Consider the following 16,664-nt stretch of genomic DNA (forward strand, 5'->3'; position numbering starts at 1 on the left):
TGTTTTCATATCTATATATGGCGTGTAGATCGCTCAAATATTTTTAAATAATAAATCTTGAGTAAATTATAAAAATAAATCTGTAAATTAATATGTTTCATAAAAAAATTATGCGGATTCTCTTTCTTCTTACACATTGTAAACTTTTTTACCATACTTATAGATATATTATTATGGCGGAAAGAGATAGGTGTAAATTTCTCACGTGCATATTCGATGATAATTTGTGAGATATATATATACAGCGAATCGGCCAAGGAATATCCTTTGCCCGCCTCGACACCTCGGATGTTCGAGCCTCGACTATTATTGGCGCAATACGCGGTTGTTAATGAATTAAACTCGTAATTTGCGTCACAATCAATTACGAATTACCGCGTCGAATCCGTAATTTGCCCGTTAATTGCATTGTAAATTATAGATTCTTCGTTATAAGCGCGCGTACAAGCGCGAATGTATGCGTAATTAATCAATTAAGTGCCGCCGCACGCGTGCACGCGGAAGATTAGGTGCTCTTGGCAATTCCATTTTAGAGCCGGAGTCATTTATAACGGCTCGTTACCTGCGTACACGAGCCTCTCTCTGACCCTGACATTTTTAGTGCAAATTGCGATTTGAATATTTCCAGCGCGCGCCCGCGCTACCGGCTTTGTAAATTAAACCCTGTTGTTTGCAACAGGGGTTGTCGAAAAAGCTACAACTTCATGGCATGGAATACTAACAATATCACTATTGAACGAAACAATGTTTCAATTGATTCTAGGCAATAAACAAAATAAATTGATTTGTCTCTCTTTTATTTATCTTAACTTTTATTTTCGAAAAATTGTATTTAGTGAGATAATATTTCTAACCTTGCAGAGATTTTTCATAGCCAATTTGTCTATAGCTATCCCTTGGTATTTTAAATTGTTAATCGATTCCATTATTGTCAGTTGTAGTTATTGTTTTACTATATTTTCAGATCACCCGAACGTTAAGTGTTACTTTGGTCACGGAGGACTTCTCGGTATCTCGGAGGGGGTCTACGCGGGTTTACCGATGATCTTATTGCCGATGTTCGGTGATCAGTTCCACAATGCTGCTGCCGTGAAGACCAGAGGTGCCGCGGTGGTGATTGAATACAATAATTTAAATGAACAGACATTGAGACACGCTCTGGACGAAGCTTTCAACAATACCAGGTATGTATCTTCTTTTTGTTTTAATTCTAAAGTGAGAAACTTGTTTTCTACCTTTCTTTAATACATTTATTTATATTTCTTTGAAGGAAAATCTCTTTGCGAGACACAAAGAGAGATTCATGTTGTTAAAATCCGTTTCACAATCGGGTTTTTTTTATCGGTGACAAAAATGGAGAATGAAATCGCATGGATTAACAAATTAAATTCTCAGTGATCGTTTTATTAGGGAACGCGGATCTGAAATCGACTTTTTTCCCCGGTGTAGACGCGTCGGCGGACTGTCTGGAGTTTCGCCGACGCATTTCCGGTGTAGAATTATCTATTACAGTAAGCTACCGTGCCGCGCCGATATATCGGTCGCGTTAAAATTTCTCACTCGCGAGATGTCACGGCGAGGATGGTGGCACAGAGACGGAAAAGGATCGCGGCAAAAAAAGGAGAATAGCATAATCTATCCGGATATTCGCTCCGTTGAATATCTCACGAGCCGTCCGGACGCACCGGATATCCGGCAAGTGCATCGTCGTTGCAGCGAGGCGCCTCGTTAATCCGTAGCGCGGCTCACTGGCGTTCCCAACTCCCTTCTAGCCCCCTACCCCTTTTCCATCCCTCTTCCGTCAGAGCTTTCAACATCCCCTAATCCCATCCCTTTCTTTTCCTTCGACGCGGCATACCGCTGTCTCTCTCGTTCTCCGAGAAAGTAGACAGTGTTGTGTTGGGGAAGGGGGGGAGGGTAGAGGAAGCTGTCGAGCAGGGCACGGCGCGGGCGTATTCAGCACTCTTGGCATAGTCCTCCGGCAGGCAATTTTTTTTCTCTCTTTCGACACGCCGTCGCTCTCTTCGTCGCAAATTCGAGGCACGAATCGCGGAAAGAGCGGACGTGTTCCCAGGATGGTTCTCCAGTCCCCTTTTAATTCCCTCGCCTTCGTCCCGATCGACGGACGCGCGGGATCGAGCGAGCGAGTACATCTGGCGCGTGTATCCGGCACGGGAAAATCACATGGGAAATTTCGCAAGCATTAAATGTTTCACGGGGGGTATACCGAATCAACGGCACGCCGTGCCGTCGATGACGACGTGGAGGCGTGCCGAAATGAAATTTTACATTATTCAACGTTGTCCTTTCTCTTCCTCCCCTCTTTCACTTTCTCTTCTAACCAAGTACGGTTAACTTGTTAACCGCACGCGCGTTACCAAGCCAACCGCGAGCTATAACCCTCCATGGTATGCTCATGGAAGTGCCGAACGCGTGGAGGATCGAGAAACGAAGGGGTCGACGTCCCTTTCGGATAAAGCGAAGAAATTGTATCTTCGTTTATTTGACGTAACCGGCTTCTTCAGAATTCTTACGACAGCTACATTTTACTTTCTATGTAAGGTTTCCCAGAAGAGCTAACGCTTAAATTAAAATTTTAAAAGTGAAATTTACCGATAAATTAAATGTATTACATATTTTTTTAAATTAAAATATCAAAACGCGAGTACTTTTGAGCTACAAGTAACCACAGAAAAACCTAGTTAATTTAGAGCTGTGTAATAATAAAAAATATTAAAAATAAAAGATTATATATATATATTATATATATATATATAACCTTTTTTTATTATTTTTTATATTTTAATTATTACACAGCTCGAAATTAACCGGGTTTCTCTGATGTGGTTGCTTATAGCGTCAAAGTGTTTGCGCTTTGATATATTAATTTAAAAAAGAAACGAACATTTTTATTTAATTGCCAGTCTCGTTTAATGGATATTTTCATGCATGAGATTTCACGCTGCTTTATTTCATTTTCATATCTCACCCAACATTTCTAAATTTAAACGCGTAATATTCCGACCGAGCGACACATTCTGCTAAATATGCCACAACGTACCTACAAAATCGGATGCGGGTAAGAAAATTTATGCAATTTTAAAACCTCGGTGACTATGGCTGTATTTTCCGCCGTAAAATTTTCATCCGTTGCGCGTCTATGTGCGTGACTCTAATAACGCCGGTTGGTATCATCGTAATCGCCGCCTAACATCGGCTTCTTTCGAAGTCTCGACTTGTGGTAGCGCGCGTGTGCGGCTTCTGTTTTTCTTCCTTCGAAGTGAGATTTGCATTCGACGAGTGCGCTGAAGAATGACAGCGTTATAATTATGGTACATGCAGAGTGTTTAAGGCGATGTTAACTCAAGCGATAACAATGAGAGGCTTCAAGAACCCACGCTTTGAAAGTTACCGTATTTTTCTTCTTGTGCTATACTACAAAAAAACATGGAAAAGCTATTGTCGTCCAAAATTTTGTACATATAAAAAATAATTATTTAACTCATTTGATATTTCCAATTTAATAGAAATTACGTTTGTCGGTTTCACACAAAAATGCTAAATATGCGTTAAAGAGGGAGAGATAACTTAAAGAGACTCCTAAACTTAACTCTAACGGAAATTTTGCTCTAACAAAAACTCAAGTCTGGTTATACTTCGATTGACGAAGCAAAGTTATTCGCGGTCTTGTGCCGCGAGCATCCCCTTTTGTCTTCGAGATCCCGCTGTGTGATTAAATATGAGGAGAGCCAGATCGCGCGTAATCCATATGCATGTCCATCTATTAATTGCGCAGGACACAAACGTCAGTTATGTAGAGCGAAGTAATTGTAGAAAATTACGGAACTAATAGGCATGACTTGTCCGCACGATTACCATTTCCGGTATCTCGGCTCGCCAGTAGCAATCGTTTTTCACGATACTCTTGCGGATTGCCGTAAAATCGTTATGAAATATGGCACGCTTAATTTGACGAAACGAAGCGGCGCTGATGCGCATTATCGTGCAAAAATTTGCGAGTCGCTAATTACCACGGAAATGACCAGTAACCATGAGTTTATAAGGAGATTACTTTCTTTCATCCCCTCGTAATCCGTTTATACAGAAATTAATCACTTCTCTTTTTCCTTAATGATCAACTAATTTTATTACAGCGGACAAATGTATCAAGATTGTGAACTTTCTTATCGTAAATTATGAACTGCGATACTAAACAGAGCCACGATGACATCGACACCACCGTTTTATACGTACAATTTGAAATGCGCAAATATTTAATAACAATTACCATCGCGGTAATAAAGCGTGACTAATGCGCCATACGTTGACAGGAATAAATACGCTGCAATTCAATCATTTTTCACGCGACACCAGATCGACGGTGTGGCGTGTCCGTATGCACGCGCGGACAATCCCAGCCGAGCGCGATAAAGCCGGCTTAATAAATCAGAGCGGATATGAAACTGTTGCGCCCGACTGCTCGTTTTCGCGTCGTACGACACTCCTTAACGTCAGTGTAATCACGATGTCGTCGGATTTACGAGCCGGCGCCTTGGACCTCTAGCTAAGGATCCCGCTAGAGCTGAGGCGATATACGTGCGATTCCAGTTTCATTATAATACCATTCGCAGACATGAATTTATCCACGGACGCCCGGTGCGTTCAGTCTCCGGAAGATGATCCTCTGAGTTATAATCCTTCGTCTCTTGTATTTCTCCGTACGGATTTCTTAAGATAAGAGGAAGAAGATTTGAATAAAATATATCCCCCGTGGAGGAACGGTGATGCGAAATAAACACGGAAAAAAATGTAAAAGAAATGCTAATTAGAACATAAAATTCGTTAACTTAATTATATTAAAAAAATTGTGTTTTATTACAGAATTGCATTCAGTCGGCTATCTTGAATCCAGCATTTTTTAATTTAGCAAACGTCTAAACTAGACGTAATTATGTAATTGTAGCTGGAAAATCTATATATATAAATTCCTTCGCGCATAAACTATTTCTTTCTCATTCAATTGTTAAAAAAATAATTTAATCTCGTTTTTTATTAAAAAATATGACATTTGTATTTGGGCTCAAGAGAGAACAATATGGATTGCTTTCTAATCTAAACCGTGGAGCGATTCTAACCGGATATGTGTTTCAATATTCCACATACCGACAATGCGAGTATGATTATTGAAATGGATCAGATGTGCGTCATGCCATTGTTCGCACTATGGCGAGTTCGCATTGTTTTAGAAAATACGGTGCGATTATTCGAATACGATATTATAGGAGCGGAGAGAATATCGAATTATCGAACAGTTTGAAAGCGCCGCTAACATCGTTTCGCCGATGATGTCATATAGGTCGTACGGATTCGTAACGCGTTAATTACTTCATGTTGCGGATTTACCTGCATAGAGCGACTGAAACTGCGATATGCAGACAAGGCCGCTTTTTTGTAGCGCTAATAAAAATAATGTTGTAAGTTTTTAAATAAAAAATAATTTTGTATAAATGAGTGCATCAGATGAGTAACTCGAACAAAGACGGGACGTCATTGTTTTACGCGATGCCTAAATCATAATGTGAAATACACGATGAAACAAATATGAGGGAGGATATGACTGATTGAAAATATAGATCGTCCCGTGAAAAGCCGGGGATTGATTTTAACATTACAATTTTGCGTTACAATGATGTTCGCTTCGCGTGGCGGCTAAAATAATAGAGCGCGTGCAGTCCTGATAATGAAAGGAATTAATTAACGTAGAACGTTCGGCAAAAAGCAAATGTTTGGTGGGAGAGCGTAATTCACGGATTGAAATATTTACATTTTCCGCCAACTTACAAAATAGTTCGTCAAACCGATGTAACAACGAGCGGGGTAAATCGACAGAGAGCGATTTTCTCTCGATTTGTTTAAATATGCGGGCAATTTGCGTGAGGGAGATCGAGATTAATTAGACTTGCGGCAGAAATCGTAACATTCATGACGTTGCGATCAATACAGTCCCTTCTGCCGACATGTGCGCGGAATTACCGTGGAATAATTTGAAGGTAGATTTTTTAAAAAATTAAAACGCGTCTTTTTTATACAAAGACCACATTTATCTTTTCATATGCATATATAAAAATTCGCCGCAAAAGGATCCGCGAGCAAAATAAAACGCGAGAAGTGGAATCTGCGATATATATTCGGTACCAAAGTTCATCGCCGTCAGACATTTAAAAGAATCCCTCTCAGGTCCCAGAGATAAAAACGAAGTGTATTATCAGTAGAGTAAGGAATAAGGATTGTAAACTGCAGCGCAGAGGGACTCATTCTGCAGAAATAAATTAACGATATCGAGTGTATCCAATTATTTCGTCTGACCATCCCCTTGGCCATCGGGTTGTTACGCGACGCCGCACTTTCTCGTTTTCCGCGGAGTAACTCTTCTCCTTTTTTTCTCATCCCCAGCTTCTTCGTCCACCTTCGTCGACCCATTACATCCCTTACAGGCGAGCAGGTGCGCCGAAGCACTCATAGGACCCGCACAGTTCTCGTTTCTGCCTTTAAGAAAAAGAGCCCCCTTTCCTCTCTCCCTCGCTCTTTCTTTCTCGTTCTCTCGCTCGCTTCCGCAAAGAATAAGAGTCCCTAGCACATTTTGCCTCTCGAATAAATCCGGCCGGAAAAGCCGTGGGTGAGCAACGGTAGAAATGTGGCGTGCGGGAGAGGGGGGGAGGGCGGCAGAGAGAAAAAGGGGAATTGGGGAATGGCGGTTCGTCGGAGGTGGAACTGGGAAAGGGTTACTCGCTCGCGGGAAAGAGTAAGGACAAGAACAACATGGCAATAAAGTAGACAAGGTGAGGTCGGTAACGCGGCATAGGGGAAATGGAGCGCGGGAGAAATGTTTGAGAGGGAGGAAAGGGGGCGGTGGGGGCCGGGGTGGGTGAACGGGGCGGGGGAGTTAGGGATGTCGGGCTAACTCGACGACGGAACCGCACTACGTTATCCCTCAGCCGTAACCGAAGAAGAAGCGCAGAGCGAGCGCAGAGAAGTCAGAGGGATGAGAAGGAGGGTGGACACGGGAGAAAGGAAAGGGTGGAGAGAGGGGCGAAGGGTGGTGCCTTACCTCCTTACAAACTGCCGAAACTTTGACTACCGTCGCTCTTATGTGCCAGCTTGCGCCCGTAAGTACATACTACCCTCTTGGCTTTTGCGGTGTGCGTACGTGTGTCGATGTACCGTATACGTGCGTGCGTGTTAGATTAGATGAGCGAGCTTGATGTATAAGTGCGAGGGTGAGCATGTTCCTGTGCGCGCGCGCCACCCGGTACAGTGCGCTTAAGTAACGCCTGCGAGTTATCGCGCGAGCTCTACCCCCCCTCGTGAATGGGGGTAGTTTGAAGTCGAATTTGATTATGGGTCCAAAGTACTTTCGTACTTCGTGGTAGAAGGAGAAGCGGTGGAGAGAACAGTGGAGAGAGCAAGAAGAACGAGAGAGTGACGTTAAGGCACTGATCTCGTATCTCGCGATACACCTCGTTCAACCCCCTCGTACGTTGTGGTTGTACTGGGTTAGGCAAGTCGCCACCCGCGCGTCGAAACTCGTTTTTTCCAATGGCAAATTATGAGTTAGCGGTAGAGCCTGAGCGAGAAAAATTATTGCGATTTTACATTCGCCCCATCCCCCTGTCTGGAATTGAATAAAATTACGTTCGTGCGCTGATTATGTTCGGAATGTTGCCCCATTTGGAGAGTTAGGCCGAATCTGAAATTCAAATAGGACTCGAGAAGGGGAAAGTTTCCAGAACGGTCTCCGATTGTTTGGAAATTTGGTAAATCTTGCTGAAATGAAGAAAAATCCAAGAAGGATTTTTGTCGACTTGACTTCGATCGTTCCCTAATTTGGTACATAAGCTTTTTTCTGATAGAGAGCAGCGCGCTTTCAAAAAAGATTCTCGGTGTGAATCTAACATTAACCTGGCCTGATCTACTTTCAATCGTTCTCACATTTAATATTTAGTTTATTTTTTAAAAGAAAAGAAGTATGTTATCCATATAAGAAATTATTGTATAAAATTTACACGAAATTTAATTTTAGAACAATAATTTTAACTAATTGGTAGAATTAAAATAACTCCGTGATATTTGCGATTTATATTAGTTTTTCTGAATAACTATTTTAATCTTTACATCATAAAAAACTCTTTTTAGATCTCTTTTCAGTGAATGAGGAATCTGTACCAAGTTTCAAAACAATCGAAAGCAACTTAGCTTTTCGCAGGAAAATTATGAGTTTGTGAATCTTCTTCAAGATTTTTCGTGATAGCCCGAGCAAGAGTTTTTCACAACTTTACTCAACGTCGTTTGTATAATTCAAGATCGTTCAAGAATGTCACTTGGCAAACTAGGTTGTGAATTCGCGGATCTTCTTCGCGAGTCCAGAGAGAGGGAGAGTCGCATGTCAACACAAACATTATACATCACTAGCGCTGTACCAGCGAGCTGTATAAGCCCAAGTTTGGCTTGCAAGCGCAATCACGCGCAGTGATCTTCGGGGATTGAACGGCCACTTCGCGTCCCCCGCATTTGCGGGGACCAGCGAAAGCCGGGGGAATGGGGACGCAAAGGGCAAAGGAGTACCTCGGAGTTATATGGCGCTGGCACGGGTCACGGCTCTTTCGAGAAGTCGTAAACCGTACTCGGGACCGTATTACTGTAATACGATCTTGAGATCGTGCTGATTATATTTATCACTTGTAGAAACGCGCGGACGTTATCTTCGAAGGTCTCGTAGTAACGTTGTACTCCGGCAACTGCCTTTTGATCAGTCTAGGATTCTCGCGTGCGCCGCATAGAAAGCATCCCGTAATCTTAGACGAATAGCGATAGCATCTGGATATATAATACAACCCCTTTTGAAGTTGATATTAGATGTAGCTAATGAATTTCACGAATGTTGAATTGATACATTTCTAAATTATACCTCGATCGGGATATATATCTCTTTTAGATATATTTTTTATTATACATTGAATTTTGTTTGTACGTCATTAAAAATACCTTTAAAATTTCTTTACTTATTGTTAGAATATTTTAAATTTTGATATTTTGGACATATTTTTTCCGATAAGTAATTTACTAAAAATGGTGCTTTCCACGGGAAAAACAGGTGAATGGACATCGAGAAGCTGGAAATGCTTATTCGTGTTTCAGGCACATAAATCATGTACGCGATACAAATCACCTGTTTACGCGCGTGACGCAATCGTTTGTGAACACGAGAGCGCGCGCGCGCTAAAATCCAGCTTATCTAGTTACTTTCATGCTTGATGAAAATATCGAGTTAGAATATTGACAACTGCCTAATAGCAAATAATAAGCATTGATTCTACAAAATATTAATATTGTAAAGAATTTAAAATAAAAAAGTTATAATATATTCAATATTATATAAGACTAATTTCATTAATATAATGATGTCAGCAAAATATCACATATCGATGTTGCATCGACATTCCAACATTACAAAAAATAATATTAAAAATTGCGGTACCATAAAAAAAAGCGCCATGTATTATTACGCTATCCAAATGGTGTCGTCCGTAAGGGTCGAAAGGGATCGAAAGTTGAAACACGCGTATCGCATCGATGCCGCACCGATACCCCGATACGATCGGAAGCGAGCGTGCCTACTTGCCGGGTCGGCAGAGGCAAAGCTCGTAAATCAACACCAAGCGGCAATTAAGGCGGCGACGCGCGGAAACGAAAGAGGAAGAGAGAGAGGGGGAGGCAGAGAGGGTTAGAGAGGGAGAGCAGCGCTTTCGAATCGCTCGACAATTTTACATTACTCATGCATGTAACGTTGTTGCGTTCGACAATTGGGACGACTCACGCGACGTTAAAACGACGTGCTCGCAACGCGAGCGTGTGTTTAACGGCAGAAAGAGAGGAAGAGAGGAAGAGAGCGAGAGAAAGAGAAAGGGGAGGATTCCGCATCCCTCATTATTTCACTCGTAATGGCCAGGACTGACAATTCTTCGTTCTCGTGTCTGAATCGCCATCGTGATCCTCCCTCGGGTGGTGTTCCTTCTTTTTTTTTAACAGTAGCATCGATAAAGTCGAGACACGGAACGACGCGTTTTCAGACAAATGTCATAGAAATGTCGCGTGTAGATAAACGACAACGCGCGTAGATAACGCGTCACAAAAATGAGGGTTGCAAATATGACAATTATACAATTTCGATCATAATATTATACATTCGGTAATAATCCGTTATATTATATTATTATTAAAATACGTGTATTATTGCAGATTATATTGCTAGTCGGATTTAATCGATAGCTGTCAATGTCTGATTATTATGATAGTTACATCACTAATTTTCCTATATATTATTCTAAATAATTTCCTCGTTAATCTATCGCTATAATTCATTAGACTCATTAAAATTATGCAATTGCATGTATCTTACAGTAAGGCCACAACGAGGGCCACAAATTATCGTGTGAAAACTGATACATCTGATGTATTTGTTAAATGTATGTATACAGACGTGCTATCTTGTTACACGCAGGCGGTAATGCATTTAACGTATTGATCGCCTCTTTTATCGTATTCAAGTCTGACAATAAAATCCGACTAGGTACACATCGTCTACGTAAGAACGAATAAATTTGAACGATTTAACGACGATCGCAGAGACACGTCCACCGACAATCTCGCTTTACTAATGCTGCGTCGTTCGCTCGGTGTCCCCCATTATTTTACGCAATATGTTTATTTTTGCTGGCCGCCGTTGTCGGCCGATTTGTATTCACGTCTGTTTCGCGAATTTGTTGGAATATCGAATGCTCACTCGATCGTGTGTATCCGTAATTATATCGGTCCGCCAGCAGAGTAGCGGCGAAGAGGCAACATTGGCGATGCGACGCTGCATTGTTTAAATAATTTTATATTACAAGTACATGCTATGTTGACGCGCAACAATAGATACACACGTACACATGCAAGTCCGACGCAATGCGAAATTTCCGGAGAGAGAGGCGGCGGACACCTGCGTTTCGTGTACTTTGTTATTTAATCCTAAATGCATTTCGCATTATTGTTGCGAGTTAAATGTTGTTTAATCGCCTTCCCCTAAATTTGGCAAAGTTTACAAACATAAGCCTAAAATTATGTTAAAAAAGAATACGAAACGAGATATCAAGCCGCTGCGCGCTGATTAAAACCTGGAAGCACGCAGAATAAATTTTAGAAGGAGCAAAAAACATGTTGGCGAGAATGGGGACGTGCACAAAGATCTTTTTCCACTAAAATTGCGAATACATATTTATGTAAAATCGCTTAACCGAGTAAAACAGTTTTGAGAATATTTTATAAGAATTTTTTGTTTCAAACAATCTACATAATTTTGTATCTTTTTACACATTCACCGTTATATCGATCACTGGGGGACCGACACTGATTTTTTTAATTTACGTTTTGTAACATCAGCGACTATCAAATAAATATCATGTATCATGTATCATATTTTTGTGCAACTCAATACTGTAAATTCAACACTCTAAAAATTAAGTATCTTTATTATCTTTTCAATATAAAATAATTTAATCCGGTGTGAATGGAAAATCAGCTAAAATACGCTTGGCGGTGAATGTGTCAAATGAATTCATTAGGCACTTTTATTGTGCTGAATTAAGGTTGCGAACAAAGTCTTCACAGTCGACACGCATTTTAGAAATTCATAGCCATGCCGCCGTCCTTTCAGACGCGTTTGCAAATTGCGCATACACGATCGTGTATATACAGTTGCGTATAAATGCATCCACCACGTCGCGGAGTGCCGGTGTGTAACACGAAACCGTGGTTAACGTCACACGTTCAATATTGATGCGTTGGCAGTGCACGGCGGTCGGTTGGCGTCTCGCGCACTCGCGGATAATTTGTAAATGCAAAAAGAAGCACAACACGGCCAGCGGAAGCACTCCCCGGGGGTATAGCCAGAAGGTGAATGCGTTTTATGCGATGTTAAATTTCACGCGACGGTCCTACGTGCTCACCGACCTGTTCCGCTCCCCCGTCCTCTCTCTTGTTCGCCACCCTATCCTCTTCTGCCCCCGGCAAAAAGTATATTCTTTCACTCGTTAACTCGCGGTGAAAAAAAATTCGTCTGGCAATTTTCGGTCGGTCGATATAGTTACGCGAGTTTATCTCGTCGGCGTGATGAATTAATATCCCCTTCCTCTCTTCCCTCCCTCAGGTTTTATCTGGTGACACCCCCCGAAGCAACGTGTTTCAGGACGACCGTCGACAGGCGCGGCCCCGAGCGGAAGGGAGCGTCGGGCGCGCCCAAAATTGATGGTTAATTCAAAACCACCGCGGGGGCTGCAACTGAATTTGACCGAGGCAAATAGCGGGGCACGAGCGGCGCGGGTGACACAGGCGGCGGATCAGGGCTGGCGCGCTGGAAAAGGGAAGCGCAGGGGGGAGGGGAGTAGGTTACGCACATGGGGGATAGACGTGGCGCGGCGGTGCATCAGGTTGATTCGCGGGCTGCAGCTGTAAACACGAATAATGGAGAGTACCGATCGGTAAATTGTGTGCCTCGGGTCTGCCGAGGGTGGTTGCGCGAGCGGCGGCCGTCCTCTCCCGCCGTCCACTGTCCGCGCGCGCCATTCTGCCCCTTTATCCTCCCTTTATCCCTTGTCCTAGCGAAATTTTTTTTCCTGCGGCCCTAACAATCGCGACGCATCTCGCGGCGATTGTTATACGCACAGGTGTTTGCTCGCCGACCGGCCGACGCGATACGCACTTTTGCCATACACGCGCACACCTATCGGGAGCACCCAAAATCGTCATCCCAATTTAAACGAGCAATCTGGTTTGATCGATCGACCTGGTATTTTCGACCGCGGTGTATCCGAATACCCGGACTGTCCTCCGCGAATTAGACATGAATGAAAATGGATATTCGCTTTCTATGAGAGTTACAATCGTTCTTTTAACGCGCACGCGTCATTCTGGCTGTACATCTATACCCGAGTAGAACACGATAAAAAGAGCAAATAAAAGAGATAGAAAGATAGTTTTTTTTGTGCGTCGGATATAGGAAAGAGTGCGTACGATCAAGTATATATTTCATCGAGATATCTCCTTCTGCTTTTTCAGTTACCGTGAGAACGCCCAGAGGCTTTCGAAGGCTTACCGTGATCGAGCTGCCACACCGTTGGAGACGGCGATATGGTGGACGGAATACATCGCCCGGGGCAACGGCAGATTTTACCACCGCAGCGAGGGCGCGGATCTACCCTGGTACCAGAGTCTTCTCGTCGACGTCGCGCTTGTTTTGATTATCGTCTCCGCGGCGTTCATCTACATCCTCTTCCGGTTGATCAAGCTGTTGCTGTCGTTACTCGGCGCCGTCAAAGGAACGCCTGGAAGCCAGGCCGGGAAGAGGAGTAAGAAGAAGGACTGATGACAGACGCCGGCGTCTCGCCGTGGAGCATCGCGTCTGAAAAAAAAAGCGATCTCGAGGTAGAAGATAGCAGAGAACGTGATCCTTCGTATAAGTGTCGACGCTCGTATTACGAACGAATTTCGAGCGGTGGAGAGCCGGAGTAATCGGCCAACGGAAGTAAATTCGGTAAATCACGTGAAAAATTTATTCGGAAATTTTTTTCAAATCTCTCGCGTGATCGTTTGTCATTAAATCTCTTCGTACTTCTTCAGCGACGCCGGACTCGAATATCGCGCGTCGCGAGTGGATTTTTATGTCTTTTCGATATTTCTACGTAAAGTTAGTCAGGAAGTACTTATATTACAGCTCGCGTATGTCGGCTGGTTTTAGCTTAATTGTTATCGGCGATTTCTTTTCCGGGAAGCGCGGACCTTAAAACTGGCGTGTGGGGGCAAAGTCGTTTAATCCCTGGATAGTTTGCAGTATTTTATGGTATCCAAGTATAACCGTTAACACTGGAACTCGTCCGAACAACGCGCAGGTGGTGTAAAACTTATAGTTTGCTAGTTTCCGTTTTTTTCTTACTTTCTCCCGTTTTACGGAAAAGACGACGAAACTATTCTTCATGTTCCGTCGACTCGCGTCGCATAAAGCGTTTGTTCCTTTATTTCTTCGTTCCTGTAATCGAAGTTAAAATTCATTATCGCGAGGTGCAACATGGCCGCACATACATACGTACACACAAGGGGAATTCGTACATCATCAATTGCAAATATATTTCGAAATATATAAAATATACCTATTTTTATATACTTGGAGAAATACATAATTTTCATATTTTGCGAATATTTTAATATAAATTCTACCAGATTTAACAAATGTTTGTTACAACACCATATCTGAACTATATATTTATTATGTGCGATTAGATCTATAAAGATTATGTATATTATATTCAAAATGTTTGCTTGTTTTGATTAGAATTATTCAGGCGGTAACACAAGTCTCTAAATACTTCCGAACTGATTTACTTCCAACGGCAAAAAAGATGTAAATTTTTAATAATTAAATAATAATTTATATTTTTATATTGTTCTTTTCTTATTCCTGCTCTTATCAATTTTGAAAAAGATTTAGGAAGAATTAGAAACATTGAAGAGATACATCAAAGAGAGGAAGAGAAGCAGAAAACAAAAACAAAAAAGGTGATGTAACGGAATGTAGAGAAGACGTGGAGGAAGTGGAGAAGAAGAGAAACGCGCTGGAAGCTCGCGAGAGAGAAGCGAGAGAACAACGAGAGAGGAGAAAGGGGAATGGAAATGCCGCGAGAGCACGGAGAGACGTACGAGAGTGAGGCAGCTTTGCGGGCATTAAGGGATATTTCCCAGGTGGCCGTGTCTCCCACTGCGTCAACCGGCTTCCGCCCCTCGGTTGCGGAGCACAGCGGCAACGGCAAGCAAGAACCACGTCGAGGGCTGTCGAGTTTACGGCGTTGGCGTCACCGTTCGCGGCGACGCTGTACCTCTCTCTCTCTTCTCTCTCTCTCTCTCTCTCTCTCTCTCTCTCTCTCTCTCTCTTCGTATCACCTGGCTCGGTCAGCGAGGGGCCGAGAAGCTCCATTCCGGTATCACTGGATGCGAAATCGACATGCGACTGAGGTTAATGGGAAATTTAGAATGGGGGCGGAAGAGGAGGGGGTACATACCGCGTCGAACGTCTCGAGCGCGGTCCCTTCCGAGAAAACGCTCCGCGACACTAAGCACTCACTCACCCGCGTGTGAAACAGAAACTTTCGAAATGCACTGTGCGCAATGGCGCATACGTTACTCCCACGCGAGATTCACTTTCGGCGAGCAACGAGGCGCGGATTCGTCGATTCGCTCGCGTTAAGGCCGCGGTTCTATCAATCAGTTGAATGTCGGAACGCAGCCGATGGTTCAATGAGAAAAATTCGTTTAAAAAAAATATAATTCTTTTATTGGACCATCGACTTCGAGGATGCAACGTGTGAAATTCGACTAAGTCCACATAAAAAGTTCCAAAATAATATTTTTAAAGAGAAAACTTTAAACTTTCAGAATATCTTAAAAAATATTTTTTTCAACTCTATATATGCGTAATTAAAGTTATTCAATTTAGAAATTAGGAAAGTTTTAAATCTTAACTTTAGAATTACTTTCTAAAAACACATATTCTTTATCTTACAACATATTACACACATAATGAAGAAGTTTGATGCAATTCCTTGTTACAATTGGGGACTAACTTTAGTCGATTGTCTCATTATTCAACAAATAATAACCCTAACTGTGATATAGGTATATAGAGAAGGAAACCTAGTTAAGCGCAATTATCGCGAAACGACATTACGCGAATGATTAGAATGATTAGAATGTTAATAGCGACGGTAATGCGGTCGAATGACGTTGTCCCACCATCTCCTGTCCAACCAGTCCAACCGCGTGCTTACAACGAAAAGTGTTCTCGCGCACGGGAAATGGGATGGTGGCTTACGCCGTCGCGCAGTTAATACGGTTCTTATCTTAAAACGGAGATCAAATTACGGCGATCTGAGTGTCCCAAGGAGCCATTACAATCGGGACACGCCGTAATGGACGGAAAACGGCGGCGTTATCTTCGGCTCGATTAGAAGGAAAGAGAGATATGATTCACAGAGACCGTATACATGGTGTCCGGATATCGCGTATCTTCTCGTAAATGCAACTGATTGTAAGAATAAGTATCATTTTGTTACAGTATTAAAACACAAGTAACTTCTGATGTTCTGATCTATATAAGTCAATTGAAGGAATTTTTTAAAAATTGTTTTCACGCTGTAGATACAATTCATTAAAGAAGAACCATACATATTTCACTAAAATATTATTTTCTTTAATAATTTTCGATTAATCTTTTTTTTTTAAAAACTAGAAAGCTTTTTTCCAACAGAATTTAAATTCGCAGCATTCTTTTTACATACACAAAAAAAAACGAAGAAATTTTTGTCATGTTTTGCGAGTAAATTTTGCGAGTAAAATATTTGTGTCGCCGCCAAAGAATGTGTAATCGAGGGCAAATTCGCTGTGCGAGGGACACCACGTATACCTCGCTTAGATATAATTCAGAGAATAGGGATGTGGCGGCTGATATATGCTACTCGTAATTGCCGGGAAGCCGTTTTTCGCGACAGATATACCGCGGTCTGTCCGGGCCCGTTATCGGA

At 42.3% G+C, this 16,664-nt stretch overlaps 1 protein-coding gene across 1 annotated transcript in view; it reads left to right on the plus strand.

Moving 5' to 3' along the window:
- LOC112466984 (UDP-glucuronosyltransferase 2B30-like) overlaps positions 1-14,337 on the plus strand; it is a 29,727-nt gene extending 15,390 nt beyond the window's left edge. The window contains exons 3-4 of the mRNA XM_025035377.1: positions 965-1,184; positions 13,153-14,337. Of these exons, the coding sequence (XP_024891145.1) occupies positions 965-1,184; positions 13,153-13,459 (527 nt within the window). The 3' untranslated portion in view covers positions 13,460-14,337. The remainder of the gene's footprint in view (positions 1-964; positions 1,185-13,152) is intronic.
- The last annotated feature ends 2,327 nt before the right edge of the window (positions 14,338-16,664 follow it).

The sequence above is a fragment of the Temnothorax curvispinosus genome, unplaced genomic scaffold (genome assembly GCF_003070985.1).
Source record: "Temnothorax curvispinosus isolate PA1 unplaced genomic scaffold, ASM307098v1 QBEX01016800.1, whole genome shotgun sequence".
NCBI lineage: Eukaryota > Metazoa > Arthropoda > Insecta > Hymenoptera > Formicidae > Temnothorax > Temnothorax curvispinosus.